The sequence below is a fragment of the Harpia harpyja genome, chromosome Z, assembly GCF_026419915.1.
Source record: "Harpia harpyja isolate bHarHar1 chromosome Z, bHarHar1 primary haplotype, whole genome shotgun sequence".
NCBI classification, from domain to species: domain Eukaryota; kingdom Metazoa; phylum Chordata; class Aves; order Accipitriformes; family Accipitridae; genus Harpia; species Harpia harpyja.
In genome coordinates, this window is record NC_068969.1 from 115,539,534 (window position 1) to 115,557,540 (window position 18,007).

General features: G+C 48.4%; 1 protein-coding gene across 23 annotated transcripts in view; it reads right to left on the reverse strand.

Moving 5' to 3' along the window:
• Positions 1-18,007, reverse strand: part of TCF4 (transcription factor 4) — a 247,575-nt gene that overhangs the window by 44,806 nt on the left and 184,762 nt on the right. For all 23 annotated transcript variants that reach the window (XM_052775821.1, XM_052775820.1, XM_052775819.1 and 20 more), the window contains one exon: positions 464-569. In XM_052775821.1, the coding sequence (XP_052631781.1) occupies positions 464-569 (106 nt within the window). The remainder of the gene's footprint in view (positions 1-463; positions 570-18,007) is intronic.

Genomic DNA, 18,007 nt, shown 5'->3' on the forward strand with positions numbered 1-18,007 from the left:
ACATGAAAACTATTAACCCACCCTCAAATGAAACAGCTTCATTTTAAAAAGGTTGCTCTAATTCCATATGCACACACATAGACATACTTGTAGCACTGTATACTTTACGTAAGACAAAACCTTTCTCATTAACATAAAACAACAATGCACCAAATACAAGCACAAATGTGTGTGCCTTCAGTATATGCATAATATATGTGCACACACACACGCTGGAAAAAAATGCTTCAAGAACCTCAGATGATAAGAGGCTGGCAAGTTATTCATTATGCTGCTTCACTGCAGGATCAAAACAAGATGTTCAGAGGCATAATGGTCAAACGAAGACGTACAGGTCTTCATTTTAATGGTAATGTTACAGACCACAAGATGATATTCCGGCATGTCTCGACTACATATAAACTAAAATACAAACACAGAAAATGTATGCAAAATAGATTTCCTTTCAAAAGCGATGTCTTACCTTGCATGAAGAAGGAGCTAGGAAAAGTGCTGGCTGCTGGTTTTGAGGATGGATAACCTGGTGAATCCCTATTGTAGTCGGCAGTGCTTGCTGACGGGGCATAAACCTAAGGAAAAAAGACTAATTTAGTATGCCTTTAGCAGGAAGCAGGAAAGAAATATTGAGTTTTTACCTTGCTCAGTATAAATCCGTTCACAACACCACATAATTCTTCTCTCAGAACACAAAACCCTCAGTATATGTGTGACTGGAAAATAAATTTTAAGCTTCAAAAGAAACTCCAGCCTGACATTTTCCAGCTTTAAACAAGGATATTTGCAAGGTATTTGTCAAACTATGTATTTCTGTAAATAAAATGAACAAACAGATGTACATATGTTCTTCCTAGAGCATTACGGAGCTTAAAATAAACAAGAACTTGAAACAATGCTGATTTTCTCATATGAAGGCGTACAGACTTTACCCACTTAAGAACAAAACTGAAAGCACTGCAAGGAAGTAAAAAACTATCTCCCAAACTAAAAAAAAAAAAAAGAAATTTAGAAAAACAGCATTATCAAGAACACTGAAAATTACAAACATATCTTGGGATATTAAATTCCCATGGATTGAGCTCTTTCCAGAGAAGCTTTAAAGGACTATTAAAAACCTGGATCTACACAAGACCACCAACACAGCATGTGTACACATCAGGGGAAAAACTCCTCCTTTCTTAAGACTTATTGTATTTGTCTATGCAATAAACTTAGTACGTGTGCCAAAACACTCATTTACTTATATTTGCTTACTAATACACCAGAGCCTTCTGCAACTTGCCTTTTAGAAAATATCTGCTGTATTTCTTGCTTTAGTTTAGTTCAACCAGGACAGCATTTAAAAACAAAATAAAAGCAAAAAAATCCCCCAAAACCAGTCAGGGCTGATAAGCGTAATTTATTATTTAGAGCGCAATTTATTCTCTCTGCGTATATGCTCCCTCAATTCCTCCGCGCTTTGTTTCTGCGCTGGAGGTGCCTCTCTCCAGATGGTCAGGAAGACTGAAGCACTGTCATCTCCTTGATGAAAATGGATACCTTCCTGCCTCCATTTTGAAGCAGGCAGCAGATCACAAAATTGGCAGAGCGCCTGCTCCGACATTCGCAGGTCACAGCGAAAGGGAAGAGAAATCCACCAGCAAAGCACGGCCGCCGGCGGGGCTGGGAAGAGCGCCCGGCCCTGCTCCGCCAGCATCGCCCAGCCAGGGCAGGGGGAGCAAAGGGCTTCTCTCGTTAAAAAAAAACAAAAACCCACCCAAACCCAAAAAACAGGGAGCAAAAGGCCGAGGGGCTGCGGGATGCAGAGTAACGGGCTCCCAGAGCCCCAGCAAGGAGCGGGACCGTGGGACGGGACCGGGCAGCCCGGCATCGCATCCCCGGGCGGCAGAGCAGCTCCCCTGGCTTCGTGAGCCCCAATGTCACCCACAGCAGCTCAGCGCCTGGGACAAGCCCGACGTTAAAAACCGAAGCAAAAGTCTTTTTTACGATACGGTGCCTTACGCCCCATTCGAGATCGACGCGGGCTCGGGGTGCTCGGCATTGGGCGCTCGGGAGAAGGAGACGTGTCCCACCGCCCGTGGGGCGGCAGCAGCCGGGAGCGAGCCCCAGGAAAGCCTGAAGACTGTTTGGATGGGTAAAACACGAGGCAACGCGGCTCTGTGCCCAACCGGCCAAACCAACCCGCGGCGAAGCCAACGGCCAGTGCCGCTGAGCGGGAGACTCCGGGTGGGACGCAGCCACTGCCAACCGCCGTGATACCGGCATCACGGGAGTCGACTGCCTACTCGTGTGTCAGCATTTAACTGCATTAAAGGTACAAATACACAACAAGTACTAGCCAAACCCCGCTGCCTGCCTGCACGGGGGCGGGCAGGGCTGGCCTGGGCCAGGCAGGAGCAGCCAGCTCTTGGGCATGCTGTGCCGTGCCGTGATTCTGGAGCAGGGCTGCGATTCCGGAGCAGGGCTGCGATTCCGGAGCCGGAATCGCCGGACACCGCCATCCCAGGCTCTGCCATGATGGCGAGGGACTGGGGCGTCCCGCCACCCCAGGATCGGTCCCCGCAGCCATCGGTCGGGGCAGGCACCAGCTGCGAGCTGTGACAGCCCCAAGTGTCACCTCTAATATCAGCACCTTCAGCACGGCTGTTTTCAGATCGGCTCTTCCTTTAGGATGCCGAGTGATGCAGAAAGCAAGCTGGCGTGGGACGATAGTGATGGTTTCAACCTGGGGCCGGGGGGGAAGTTCCTCTTGACCTCAGCTCTTGCAAAGACGAGTGCTGTGATTCAGCTAAGGGAGGGGAGGTCAGGAACACAGGCAAGAGGCTTTTTGAAAATCCTGAGAGATGGGATGAAGGAGAGCCGTGGGAGGCATCAGTCAGCTCAAATCTCTGCTCTCTGGTCAGCGGGAGGGTAAGGGGATGCCTCCCCAAACACCCCTTCCCAACCCTGCCCTCTCCCACTGCTGCTCCTGCACCGGCTTCAAAAATGCTTCATACAAGTTCTGCAGTTACCAGAGAACAACCCTACAGAAACTGCAGAGGTTTTCAGAAGAGATACCTGAATGTCAGATTTAATGCTGAAAGATTAAAGATGGACAGGTAGGGAAAAAAAAAAAAAAAGGTGCTTGAATATACCCAGTGCCCAGAGAGGAAGCGAGCACAGAGGTTGGAAAGCGGCAAGGACATCAAAGGCAGCGTGCTGGCTATGCCGGTGCTTTAATAAAACATGCGTCGGGCACTTCTTGCACTTTCAAACAAAGCAGCGTGCATGCTGATCGCAGAGCAGCTGCACTGCTCTGACACGTCTTGCAGGGGTGTAACGGGTGCCTTTGAAGAACAGCTTCACTGTGCCACGGTATTTAACGTACAGGAATTTCTCTATTCTGCTATATCACAATATATTTAACAGCTCGGGGCCTTTCCCTTGGTGCATGCCACTGCCTGGCATGGGGTTTTCTCCCTGGGCTGCACCCACAGAGCGGGGAGGGTCTCCTGGGAAGGGCGGTGCCCACCCCACCCAGCCCCACCCTGCCCCGCCCCCCCAGCCCCACCCATCCCCGCCCTGGCTGGATACGGGATGCCCGTGCCACCGACTTGTGAGAGCAATCGCCCCTCTACTCAGAGGTGACCACGTCTTGCTCTTGCCTAAGTAGATCCCTGTTGTCCCCTACTTGTTGCGCTCGAGGTCACCAGGCTTGCATAAAAGTTGGGTGTGCATTTCTGAGGAAAACCAGTCAAAACTAGGTGTTTGTAACTCGTACAGCGAAAAGGTCAGACGCCGTTACAGTTCTCTTCCCTCGCGCTCATTTGACAGGTATCCCACCAAGCGCCCTGGCTGCCGGGGAGGTTTCCCAAGGGACAGGTGAACACCTAGTGGGTGACCTCATCAGTGAGGCAAGGCTTCCAGCGCATCCCGCCTACCGCACGGGAAGAGCGCCTACCTGGGAAAAAAAGAGATGGGCCCTGGCCTGGGAAGTTATGAAGAAAACCCCTCCTGTGTCCCCTCTGATCACTCCTGCTATTTTAGGAGCGACCGGTACCTCTCCCTCCCTGCCCCACCACAGGGACGGTCCCTTCTCGCCCACCTCTCCCCGCGCAGCCCAGCCCTCTTGCTCACGACGATATACGTCGGTCTCAACCTGAACGCCTGTTTTTTCCTATATTCCTGTGGCCATCCAGCCTAACTGCTTTCAGACGTGACTCCAGCTCAACAAAAATTAGGCCCGGAAAGGGCCCCCTCCCGCCGACGGAAATTTGGCTTTGCACCTCAGCTTTCTGCAGTACCTGCAGCCCATGAGTTATAAAGGTCTAACGGCTCCCCGTACGCACTGTAAAGAAAACGAGTATGTATTTTACGCCTCTTGCTGACTTATTCCCCAATTTATGAGTTTGCCTCGCTTCGTTGCTTGTTGTCAAACTGAACCGTAAAGCTGCGGGGTCAGAGTCTCCCAAGGCGGGTGCCTGAGCTGCAACCGCCCCCGCGCCAGCGCTGCCCGCCGCGCCGATGGGGCTCGGTAGGAACACGCTTCAGAAATAACCCAAATAGGCAGAGCCAGCACTCGAAGGAATTTACAGAAAACCGTGGCGGCGGCCGAAGCCGTGGCGCTGGCTGGGGATGCCCATGCAGCGGCAGGGCGCTGCCGTCGGGTCTCGCCTGCCCGCAGCCGCAATTCGCCCGCCCCGGTAGCAACAGGAGACGCGCCAGGACAAGGCGGCAATTCAGCCTGGGTCAAACGCCTTCGGGGAGTTTGCTTTACTGTTCTTAGCAGTTGTATGAAGACGCTGAACGAAGGCTTTGGCACGTTCTGGGCGCGCAGGTCAGCTTGGAGGTCGGGAAGGGAAGGAAAGCGTCAGGAGGAGCAGGGGAGGGCGGACGGAGGCTGGCGGTCGTGAAATGACGGGAAAAATAGCCAAAATAAATGCCAGCTTACAAAGTGTCATGTAACTGGGTGTAACTCTTCCTCGCTAAAGACAGAGACTTGATTTATTCTTCTGTTGGTTTTACAGCTGAATTTTCACACAGTGAAAGCCACTGGGCTGAAGCAAATTAACTCGTTTTGCTGTGACAGGCTCAGTCACAGGAAGAATTTGAGGAGCTATAAGGTAGCTTTTTTAAAAAATTGTGTATTTCCTGAAGAAGTGTCACTCTTTCAACATAAATATTCATTATTTTCAAATTTTTATCACAGTGGGATTCTCATGTTATCACGACATTAGCTAAGAGCACACATGGAAATTCCTCTCATGTTAAAATGTGCAGAAGTCTCCAGATTTGTTGCCCTCTGTATCATCGGGACTGCAGTACTTTCAACAGGCAATAAAGAGAGCGTAGGAGATGATTAACTGGATGAACAATATTCTGACTGGCCCCTGTCTTTTTGTCATTCTTCCACAAAGCAATGTTTAAAATAGCAAGCAGTGTATTATTTAATCACGTTGGTAATCTGTCCAAAAATGTCTGCCAGATAATTTTACAAAGATGGAATTGCGCCGATAACCCCATTTAAACAGAGACATCAATTATCACGAGTAAGTGTTGGTAAAGAAAACAACCCAATAACTTGATCCAGAATAGTTAAAGTAAACCAGGTTAAATTTATGGCACTGGTAAAAAGGGTAATATGCTGTCTCCAAAAAGGCAAAAGAGAGTAAACCGCAGATGTGTACAAGTGACTTTCTGATTTGACAGAAAATATATTATAGATTTAAAGATGTTAATATTCTTAAAAGAGAGCCTGAATTTAGAAAATCACTCTGACTCATGCTGGGAGGTTTGAAAAGATGATGAATAATGATCTGGGAAAAACACGCCATTCTGTAATATGACATGATGAAAAAATTATCACATTGTTGCCATTTTTGGGAGCCTGCCTGCAAGTTCCAAACACCTTTTCTTCTTCAATTCTTCTGGAAAGCTCGCTGTCCTGGGAACGTGTTTCCAATGTCTTTCATTTTTCAGTATTCAAGAGACTCGGTTAGCAGAGCTGCCGATGCAGCCGGCGCTGCCCCAACGCCTCCGGCCAAGCCGAGCCGAGCATCCCTGGCTGCTCGCGGGCTGGATGGACCACGCGCTTGCTCTCCGCCCACGGCGCCGTGCTCAAGCCTCGGGGATCCAGAGTCCACCAAATAAAGGATAAACGGCCTCGAAAACACCTATTAATAAGTCATAATACTAGCTGTCGAGTGAACTGGAGGTGTGCTGGTTGGCGCTGGCAAGGGCTGGGGGTGAGAAACCCCATCTCCGCGGGTCAGGGATGCGGCCGCCCCTCGCAGACATCACCGATGGGGATGTGCGCGCTTCCCAAGTACCGGGAGATGCCTCCGGCATCGAGGCACCGCGGGGCAGGCCGTCCCACCGCGGTCTCTCCGTCAGGCTGGCGGGGGGCAGCTGGCTGCGGGTGTTTGGAAACCCAGCCCGAGCAAGGAGATGCGAGAGGTTGTCTTTTCCCCTTCCGTCTTGGCTCTTCTCCTCATCTACCTCCACCTCTCTTCTGCTCTCAGGCACTGGCTATACCGTTGCCAGAAGATTTCAGATTTCCCCTCAAATTGAAACGCGTCTCCATTTTCCTGCTCGTGAGATGCTCTGAATGAGGCAGGGAGGGCATCCCTCCGGTGCAATGGCTGCGTCGGCGCAATGGGGCTTGGGCAGCCCCATCCCGGCCTTCACACGCAATGTGAAATTAGGAAGAATCTATCACCTGGCACGCATGGCACCGATGTAAAGCACAAGCTGTAAAACACAACTGTGATTATTTCTGTATATGGAGCAATCCACTTGAATAGGTACCTGATATAAGGAAACATTTGCGAAGAGAATAAACCCATCAATCAGCAGTCCAGAGACTTCAAAATACATGGTGAAACTCCTTTAAAATTAAGATCTCAAAGAGAACATTTATTAAATTATAAGTGCATTACCAAATGGCAAAGCGTACTGGCTATCAGAACTGTCAGGAGGAATAAACCTGCTCGCTGGAACAAGCTCCTCTGCATTAGCAGATGTCAGCTTCACATAGAGGGAAAAACTCTTTTAAGCGAGTACCTGACCAAGCAGCAAGCGCTCGTTGCCAGAGTCTCTCCGAGCCTGCTGCACCGGCCATGCCGTGCCGCCTCGTCCCACCCACCGCCGCCTTGGTGGTACCGGTTGGCTTCCGCTAACCGGACCGAACACACGCGAGCCGAGGACCGACCGCTGCCATTTGCGCTCTCAGGTATTACAAATTTCTTGGTCGCAACCTGTTCCACACTCCTACGACCGGGGCTGCTCCCAAGCAAGGCTGCTCGGTGCCTCTGCAGCCCGGGAACTCGCCGGCCGCCCGGGGCTGAACGCGAGACCCGAGGACGGCACTGCCCCGGGCAGCAGCAGGGGAAGAGCTGGTGTAGCAGCACGGTCCCCAGCCAGAGCACGCAGAGGGACATGCTCACCAGCAACACTGAAAAAATTAAATATTAAAAAAAATTTCAAAAAAGTCGCTACTCCTTCCTTTACGACCACTTGAGGGACACACTCTGCTGCTGTTCTCACTCCTCCCAGCTCTGCCATCAGACCAGCGACTGCTCTGCCAGGCTAGGGCTGAATTTCCCCAGCTTTTCGTTAAAAACCACCACCAACAAAAAAATCTGTACTTTAATATGCGCGAGGAGCAGACCCCCCTTTCCGCGGGCTGACCTGTTCCAGGTTTCCAGCAGAAGGGCACTTTTCAAGCCGCAGGTCCCTAATTTCGGCCACATGTTGCTGCGGGTGAGCGGGGGGAGAGGAAGAGGAGCGGGGCGCGGGGGCGGCGGGCGCTGATGAAAAGCGCAGCCCCGCCAGTGAAGCACATTACCAGCCCGGCCTGGAAGGGGCCGGAAGGAAAACCCACCCACCTCACCCTGCGTTTATTCTATCAACCTGCAATCGCGGCAATCAAAACCAGATGTCGGCTCTTCCAGATCTTTCTCACAGGACAAACACGCGAAAGGCCTCGGGCCTGGCGTTGCCATCAAATGGTAATTGAGACCATATGAGCCCCAACGCAGAAAAGCACATGCGAACCGCCCCCCCCGGCCCCGCGAGAGGTATGAAATTGCAGGTCCCGCTGAGCCGTTAAGTGCACGGTGCGCCGTGAAAAACAAGTGTACGCAGCCAGGGTAACCACCTGTATGGCACGCCGCCCCCGCCGCCGCGGCCGGGGCCCGCGGGGGGGGCCGGGGGCTCTCCGGGGTTAACGACAGAGGTTGGCTAGCGCCGCGGAAAGCGGGCGCAGGTGCGAGGCCGGGCGCTCGCACGCATCCCTCCGTCGCCTTCGCGTCGCCTCTCGTACCGCCTCCGTTAATCGGCGCCGGTTCTCCGGCACGCACCGTCTCGCGCCGAAAACCCCGGCTCCGGGCTGCGGGTTTTGCGGCAGGTTCAGTCCCGCGATTATCTCCTCTCCTGCTGCTCGCGTTTATTAAAAAACGCGAGCGAGACTCGTTGACTGCAGCCCCACGGGCCGAAACGCCTCTCGGTGAAGGTTTTTGCACCGGGGATGTTGGCAGGGGTGCGCTCCCTCCACCGGGCTCCTGCCAGTACGAATTTTGCGCGGGACCGGCCCGGCATACGCAAAAACGTCTGGCTTCCCTCCCGCTCCGGCGCAGGCACCGGCCGAGCAGTCCGCTGCCCCGCCGGGCCCTGGTTTTCCTCTCGTTTGCACAAATGCCATCAAGCAGGAACTCGCGAAGACTGACGTCGACTCAAAAGCCACTACAAAGTGCCAGCATTTACAAACCACAGCTCGTTTTGAGGTGAAACGCTTCAATCTGGACCAAACCACCTACTTGCCGCGCACTGGTTGTTCCACTCCCACCAGGAATCACTGCTCGCACAAAGAGCTGCCCTACGCTCAGCATACCCTAAACATTAGCTGCCTGGCTTTTTTTTCCTTATCCCACCCTATATGATCCTCTAAGTCCGCAGATCCTGTTCAGTTAAAATGTCTTCCAGATGGGACTGCTGAATACTGCATCTCGTGAACGCCCAAAGTTAAAAAGGGGTCAGCTAAATTAGAGAAAAAAAATTACAACATTATGTCATCCCTGTGCAGTAATACACACTCTAAAAAAGCAACAATAACATAAATAGACCCGGAGATTTTCTATTCAGACTCTGATTTCTTTCTGCCATTTGTCTTTATCACGCAGCTCTCCCGGATCGTTACCAAAGCAGCGCAAGAGCCAACGCCACCACCGCCAGCAGGGTTGGGAACCACAGGTGAATTCTGCTCTAACGTGAGATCGCTTCTCTGGGACCCCGGACAACCAGGAGCCAGAGCTCACCAAATGGTCTTGCCAAAGCACAACTGTTTCCAATAGGTGTTACGGAAAGTAAAGGAAGAGCGAGAAAAGGAGAACACCAAAGAGTGGCCAAGGAGAGACGGGGAGATGGCCTCCTACAGCAAGAAGAAGCCCCAGGGACGAGGAACAAAAAGATAGGAAGCAAAGCAGAAAGAAGAGTGAGGGAAAAATGCATAGAGAGGGACATTTAATAACTAGGTAGCCATGGGCCATAGTCATGGGCACAGCAGAAAGACCTCAATGTTTTTCAGAGTGTATTACAGAAGGGACAAAGCAAAGGGGGATGCCCAGGATCCCTGGAACCACCAGCGGTGAGCCCAGCCAAGAGGGGCAGAATCAGAGAGCGGCGTCAGACACAAAACCTTCCGCACAGCTGAGCGACATGCAGCTGGGCATGGCTTTGCCATCTGGGTTTCTTTTTCTTTCTTCTTTTTTTTTTTTTTTTTTTTTTTTTAGCCACCAGGTCCCATGGATGTGAGCACGGGGGGATCAGCCTCTGCCAGGTCACAGGCACGGGAGCAGAGGAGGCTTTGAGGACCAGAGACCTGCCCTGACAGCAGCACTCCAGGCTTCAGCACGACTCTGGTCACGCTCCTCCAAGACATGAGCCAGCCGTCACCAGCCCTGCTGGCATTTGGAGAACGCACGGGTGAAGTGATGGAAAGACAGCACAGAAGATGCAACAGAGGCTGCAGAGAAACGAGAAAATTCTAGATTCTGGAGACGCTGACTCCATGAAAGCCGACGAGGAGGTGGCGACTCAAGAGTGGAGAGAAAGAGTTGGCCAACTTACCCGATTTGGGTAAACCAACACGCAACCCTCACGGCGAGTACTGGCTAGATCGGCCTGGCTGCGGCGCGGCTCAGGGAAGGACCCCGAGGACGCAGAGGGCAATGGAGAGGAGCAGGAGACATCTCCAGGAGGAGAAGCAAAAGAGCAAAATCAAGAGGGAGTGGGTAGGAAGAAAGGACAAAGAACCAGGGGTGTGATGGGAGAGATGGGACAAAATTAAAAAATTAAGCCGACATCCTGCAGTTACCAGGATTTTAACAGTTGCAGATGCTCAGCAAGGCAGAACCAGACCTCCAAAAAGCAATAAAGAGGGAGCAGAGGAAAAAGAGTGGGAAAACAGAAATAAAAGTGATGATGAAAAGAACAAAGGTGCCACTTGGCTCAGTTCCAGGGGCAGTTTCCATACGTGAATTCTAATTCACATTTCATGTAAGATAGCATGTTTCTAAGCATTTATTTTTTTAGTAAAGGAGTTCCCAGAAGAGACAGAGAAAAGGAAAAGGACTATTTCATGCATTTTCCTTCTTTTGGGATCTGCTTTCTAACTTCCTTTTCTCCACTGCATTTATTGAGAACCATTTTGTGTTGGGGTTTTTTTTAATTTTCTATGCTCTGTTTACAAATACATGCAGAGACAGCGAATGTATCAGACATCTGCCCGTATTTTCCTCTCAAATCTCTCCCCAAGAAAAGAGCCTTAATTTTGCAATCTTCCAGTGTTTCTGGTCATTATCTACCTAGCACAGTGTGATCAAATAATTTAAAGCATATACAATCATTAATTGGACCTTATCTGTTTGCCTAAAGTCCTGACACAAGCTCCTGACAGCAGTGGGTTGTACACCCGGCCGCGTACCCCCACGGCGGGTGTCAACCAGCAGAGCTGATGGCGGGGCTGTGACGTTAATCCGTGGGGAAAGAGGGGACCGAAGTGGGCACAGGCTGAGCTGGGCGCACTGGGAGGGACTGGGATAACCCAAAGGAAACCGTGCTTCACCGGAGAGCACTAGGGATGGAAATACCCCCGTTGAGGACTAAGGCTGACGGAGCATCCCCAGGAAATCGGCTATAAACTCCTCTACTACCGGCTAGGACGCCAAGCCTGCCGTCAGGCACCGGTGCCCCAGCTCCAGCCCATCCCTCTGTCAGCAGCGGCGGAGAATCATAGAATAGAGTGACAGAATCATCTAGGTTGGAAAAGACCTTGAAGATCATCGAGTCCAACCGCTAACCTAGCACCGCCAAGTCCACCACTAAACCATGTCCCTAGGTGCCACGTCTACTCTCTCTCTACAGAGAGGTGGATGCACCCGCTGCACACCCCCCAAAGAAGCTGGGATTTCACCCAGTGCTCTGCGTGTACCGGGGAACTCCAGGATAACTGGATGCTCAACCGACCCAAGTGGAAATGAAGGTTTCGGTGACGAGCGGAAAGGAGCCCAGACCGGATTCTGCTTTCCTGCAGTTCGATTTTTAGGAAGAGGCGGGTCCTGATCCGAACCCAGCGCCTCAGACCCATCTCGGGTAATGAATCACGAGCTGTGCCCTCTGCGGAAATGTCTTCATCTCCGGGAACGGCGGGAAGTGGGGTGACAGTGGTTTCAGGTGCCGAGACACAATAAAAACAATGAGGAAAGAAAATGTTTGCTTTTTATGTCAGCAGAGATGTCAGTACCCATTAATAAATCTATCTGCTAAATCTACTCTTATTCATGTGGGACATCACCAAGTTAAAGTAAAATAAATTATCTTTAATTAAATGGAATTGTCGTCTTCCTCCTGCTATCATCCCCAATTATTACATCCTAATCAGCCCTTTTGGGAGAAGGCATGAGGGAAGGCTGAAAGGCACATTTACTATAAACAATTTCTCTCTCTGTCAAGAGATGGAAATTTTATTTTAATTATTGTTTAGGACTATGATTTTCACCCAGTTTCTGATGAAAGGGATTAAAAGTTGAAAATGCCATCATTCAAAGAAAGGAAGAAATCTGTTCATGTCATCGCCGCAGAGCAATTTCCTCCTAGTCCCTCCTACAATTAAAGCCCAGAGCAAGGCAGCAGCAGTTAGGAAATATGCAAGTCATTTGTTTAAACTTATTTATTAGGATTTCCAGCGGAGACTTACGTTATAAAATATTTTGATCGAAAAGACGAGGTAAATGCATTAGGTTGGAGGGGAGGGTGGGAAGGGGAAGTCTGGAGGCCAGCTCCCGCTCAGCTGCAAGCGAGAACCAGGCTGGGCTACAAAGATTTCTGCTCTGCCCAAGTCCATGCCGCAGTACTAGGCTGAAGTAAATGCATCAGAAGGTCGAACCCCTTGAACCCCATTCCTTGGGGATGAATCGCACTTGAAAAGCAGCCTGCAAGCTTTCCGCTGCCTGGGCAGCACTTGCCTACGCAGCACACCTCGTGCTGGGGAAGGGGAGCGGTTCTGAGTAACCTTGATTAATATCGAGAGTATCAGGACTGTGTGAATCTGCACGGTTTAAATGCGAACATGGGAAATTCAGAAGGTTGACATGCAGATTTGGGCTTGGCTGAGTCTGACTCAAACTCAAACTCCGTCATGCGAAGATGGGCGGATTCAAATCGGAAAGAAAAAAAAATAATTAAAAAAAAAAAAAAATACCGCTCCAAAGCTCCACCAGTTCACAGCCCGAGCTGCACACAGCTGTATTTGAGAAGTTTAGTTTGCTAGTGTTTAAAAAGCACTTTGAATGAAGGGTACTCTCGGGGTCTGATTTTCAAACACGCTCCAAGTTGTGTTTTCCCCATTACCATGACTGCATGTAAATGAAGCACTTGTGCCCGTGACTCTGCCGCGCCGCTGCTCCGTAATCCTTTGTACACAGCCAGGCTATGCAATCACCGTAATTGTGCACACAAATTAGGCACACAAAACAGCCCCGGCACAGGCTTGAGAATCGAGTCTTACAAGCGTGAATAGTGTCACATACTCAAACACACCAAAATCTGGGGCTGCGATTCAAACCCATGGGCTCCAGTTGACTTGGACAGCCTGGGGCAGCCCAAGAGCATGCTGATGGAACCAGCATGGACACGGATAGGAAACCCTACCCAACAACTGAAAAACTTAAAAAAGAAGAAAAAAAAAAGAAAAAAAAAACCCCACAAACCGAAACCACCCCCCCCAACATAGTTTTCTTTCAGAGTTTAGCTGTTAAATATTAATAAGGCATTATAAAAATATGAATACTGTAGCTTAAATAACTGCATTTAAAGGAAAGCCAGTGATAAATACATCTATTTTTAAAATTTCAGCCTTCTTCATCCATATTATAGAGAGAACTCTGCTGATCAAAAACTCAACATTGTTTTAAAATCTACTTTATTCACTGTCAGCACTGATAGCCGTGTTCTAGCTCGATTTAGCTTTTAATAAAGCTGGGCATTTAACAATGACTTTTCACAAAGCTTTTAGTAATGACCGAGCATTTTCATCTTTATCTTTGGTTCAAGCTTACTGCTGAAATTAACTAAACAAGAAAAATGTAACCCAAAATATTTTTAGAGGACACAGTATAACCGTCATCTGAACTTTGCCCTTCTTGTGCGTTAACATTCACTTACCTGAAACCTTCTAAGATGTAATTCTTATAATAACCCCTTAAGCCAAATTTACCAATGATGCATCAAGTCTTTTCTTAAGTTATTGCTGTTCAACATCACCAGAAGTTAAAGCTGCACTTCTCTAATTAAATCTAAGGCCCTGTACTGGTTTTAAAACATGTTCCTCTCTCTGCCAGTTTTGTTTTTGCTTGCTCGTCGACTGTGGAGTCCCTGAACACACTCTGAACAACTGCTGCCCAATTATGAAACAAGATATATTTCAGATAATAATAAAATTATTCACCAGAGAGAAAATACAGATTATGACAAGAAATGGAACAAGGAGCAACCACTGAATCCTGATTAATTAATGCAACTTTTTTTTTTTTAAAATGCACTTTTCAGGGTGTAGCACTGTTTTCATTTAACACTGCTTTGAATTGCCGCCTACAGAAGTTAAAAAAAAAAAAAAAAGGAAAAGAAAGAAACCACAGCTATACAAGCCTGCTGACTTCTTATAAAAGAACCAGTTTTAAACTTGTTTACACTACTGATTCCAAATGAATTCAAGATGGTGGCTAGTTAAAGAAAGGGAGACCATGCCAAGGATTTTGATCAAAGAACTTCAATTCAACAATGTTCAGTTTTAATTGACCACTAATTAAGCTACATTAGTCAAAGAAAAGTCTATATCACTTCTGAGTAATGAAGAAAAGAATTCATTTAACCCTGTCCTAGCCCTCCTCCAGCCAGCTTACAGAAAAGCAGCTTCTCAAGTATCAGCCTTGGAAGCATTTCCAATATTAATACGCCAAAAAATTTTTTAAAGAGAAAAAAAAAAGCGTCGGAGGAGGGCGAGCTTTCCCAGCTCGCATTCCTTCTTCCGCAGGGTGAAGCTGTCTCCCAGGCAGAGGCATTTTCGTACAGAGAGGAGTAAGCGATGAGGGGGCAGAAAATCCAGAGAGCTCTCAGCTGCTTGGCACTGTGTGCTGGGGAGAGGGCGAGCTGTACCAGCACAGGGCGGCACCGACAGATGCATACGCGTACGTCTGTGTATTTATATGCACGCATACAGCCTGAATTTTGACAAACTACAAAAAACTCTATAAAAAAGGTCCCCCGCAACCACAGGAGTCCCCCGAGCAGCTCCGCTGACCTGCAGGGATGCTGCGGTCCTTCCTCGACGTGACAAAGCCGTTGATTCATGCATGACTCTGGTTCAAGGATGCCAAAGGAAACCTACGCCTAATGAAACGTCGGCTGCAAAATTGGGCTCTGAAATGCATTAGGGAATGAAATATTGTTTTTCAATTTAGTGTTTATGTCCTTTAAAAGTCTGCAGGATCAGATAAATTAGAGGAACCAAACAGACGCCAGCATGAGCTTGCTTAGAGCAGGAAGGTTAGACATGGCAACGCTGAGAGATGGCGCAGGGACAGGCAAGTAGGTTTTGAGAAACGCTGAAAGTTCACAGTATTCCTGTTTCGCAGCTAGGGAGAGAAGTTTGCATGATGCAGTAAACGACGCCATGGCTTTGCAGCTCCATAGTGTCGCAGCACTCTTTGATGAGGGCTATACTTGTGGCCTTAACTTGCATTATATTTTACCCTAATGATTTTTGGCAACAAACTACTGCATTTCATAGAATAGAATTTAATGAGTACCATATCTTTTTTTAACATTCTGCCAAATGCTCATTAAAATGCACTTGTTTTTGCAATGCAATAGCTGGCTATATGAAACCAAAATATTAATGCAAATTGGCATTTCTAAGTTTAAAGCGGTATTTGCATAACAGGAACCAAACATGGTGCAAGCTGAAAGAGAGCACACAACACAAATGCCTCTTAACGCCATAATTATTGCAAGGAAAAAATGATGGTTTGTGCACACCATCACGAGCTCCAGGATAAAGCATCTGCCAGTTTGCGACACTGTTATCTCCCGATGCCCAGTCTCACCAAGAAAAGAGTGTCTGAAAAGACTGTGCACTCACTGGAGCTGATAAACAAGATAGGTATAAAATGCAATTTTAAAAAATATGAACGCATTTATGCAAATATGACTATCCTAACTAAAAATTACAAGAGGCATTTGAATACATGGCTGCCGGTAGCAGTGAAAGATTAGCTTGTTAGTTGAGAGCCACAAGCCAAGCCAAAGGTATTCCTACTCTAATAAAGCAGTCATTAGCTGTAGTAATCAGTACCTCAAAGTAAATATGGTTATGAACCAGACTTCGGACTCTGACACAGCAGTATTTCAAAAAACGTGTCTCTACCACAAGTGCAAAGGAGCTACTCAGAAAACCAATTACTCCCTACCTATTAGCAAATGGGCGTCATCAGACCGAAGGACATCTCTGCTGTGGCATCAGCACTGGAATAAATCTTTAAAGAAGCTTCCCTTGGGGTGTACGCTGCTTTGCTTAAACATAAAGAGGAGTAGGCAAAGCCTGGGATCTGCAGGTTTTGCAGGGGTACAACTGTTAACTCTATCTTAAAGATAAAGCTGAACCATGCTATAGTTGCTTTCTCAGAGCTATCAGAAAGAATAAAAGGAACTCAAGAATTTATCTCATGGATCATCTGTAAAATCTGACCTTTACGTTAGAATGCCTCGTGTGTCTAGGAAAAGGAAAAAAGATGCCTACCATGCCAGAGCGGGGCTCAAAAGTCCTCCAGCTCTTGTTAATGGGATGAGCTGGCACCAGCACACAGAGAGGCAGGGCTTTTTCAGGATCGTGCCCCAGGGGAGCCCGGAGCGCGGGACTGGGCCTGGGGAGCCCGTGCCTGCTGACACGGAGTTAAAGGGTTAAATTCCCACTGACCCCCTCCTACAGAAGCAAAGCTCCCTCGGCACAGGTAGCCCCCGTAACGCCTGCTGCCGCTTGTCGCTCTCCATCGAGGGCTTTTATTAATCGCACGAGGCAGCCCTGCAGACCGACGCCGGCGTTTCTCAAACGGTTAATGGTTACTTCCGTGGCCGACGTGGAAGGGAACCAAATCATTAAACCTTCCAACCATTCTGCAGGAAGCACTAAAGGTAGAAATTTTCAAAACTTCCGACCTGAAAGCGCTCCCACCTGTGCGCTGATAACTGCAAACACACCAACGCACACATGAAAGTCTGTGTTTATGGTTCTTCTTTCTTTTTTGCAAGTAAGAGTCCTGGGATCTCATCCAGCTGGGAGTTTTAGTATGCACAGATTTAAGCACATGAATATTTCCAACGAAGCCACTGCATGCATGTACGTGCTTATGAGAATCTGGTCTACATCTTACTGGAGATTAAAAAGACAAAAAAAAAAAAAACCCAAACCAAAAATCCCTTTTTCTGCAAATGACAGCTCAACATAAGTACCTAAGACCCTATAAAATTGCACTGGGTGACTGGGACCTCGGGCTGGACATCATAGATGGACATCAAGAAGTTACCAACAGTGCAAGTCCATAGCCACATACACTATATTTAAACACTCATGAAAGGTGATTCAGAAATGCAGATGACTGAGCCAGTAGCCCAGTTGTCACCATCCACTCTTTCTGCATTAGACTTTCTGAACTTTCCCAAAATATTTTTCATTAGAGAACAGTTGTACTTTGAAAGCGTTTATAATCTGCTTTTAAGCAAAAAATATAAATGCTGTGGCTGTTGCGGTGCTGGACCCAGGCTAGGGCTCGCACAGACCACATCCCCGCACCCCGGCCAGCCCTCAGCGCCGTACCTGGGGCGGGCACAGCCTATGCCCCCCGGATTAAGGAGTTCGTCCCAGGAAACTGAAAATGCTGCCATTTCCTCTCAGATCAAATACAGAGCTACAGGACGCAAAAAGGATGGTTTAACGTGGCGTGATTTTATTTACTGGATCTTTCTTCCCTTTTTTTCCTTTCCCTAGCACAGTAAAAGTTGCTATGAAAAATAGTTAAGGCTATAAATAAGACACCAAGACACTGAAAGCAAATTACCATCCTATGAGTTAATAGCATACCAAATTAAAGACCTCAGTCTAGATCTTTTGAAGATCTACAACTGCAACCTCAAAATTGTGGCAGATCTCTGCGTGCAATCGGAGCAGCAGAACTTATTTCGTATTCCGACTTCCACAGATCTGTGTGTGTGGTTCAGGCAGCGAGGGGGATTATCAGAAACAGGCTTCTGCCAGAAGTGATCAGTACAGAGCTGTCTATACATGTGTAATTTTATTTTCCCCTACAAGGTGCCCTCTCTTGGCTTTGGCAGAATCAACAGCCCTTCTTCACGAGACAGATGTGTGCTGGCACGGCGCTCGCAGATTCGTTAACCAGGGGAGACGGTGCTCCCCGGGAATAGG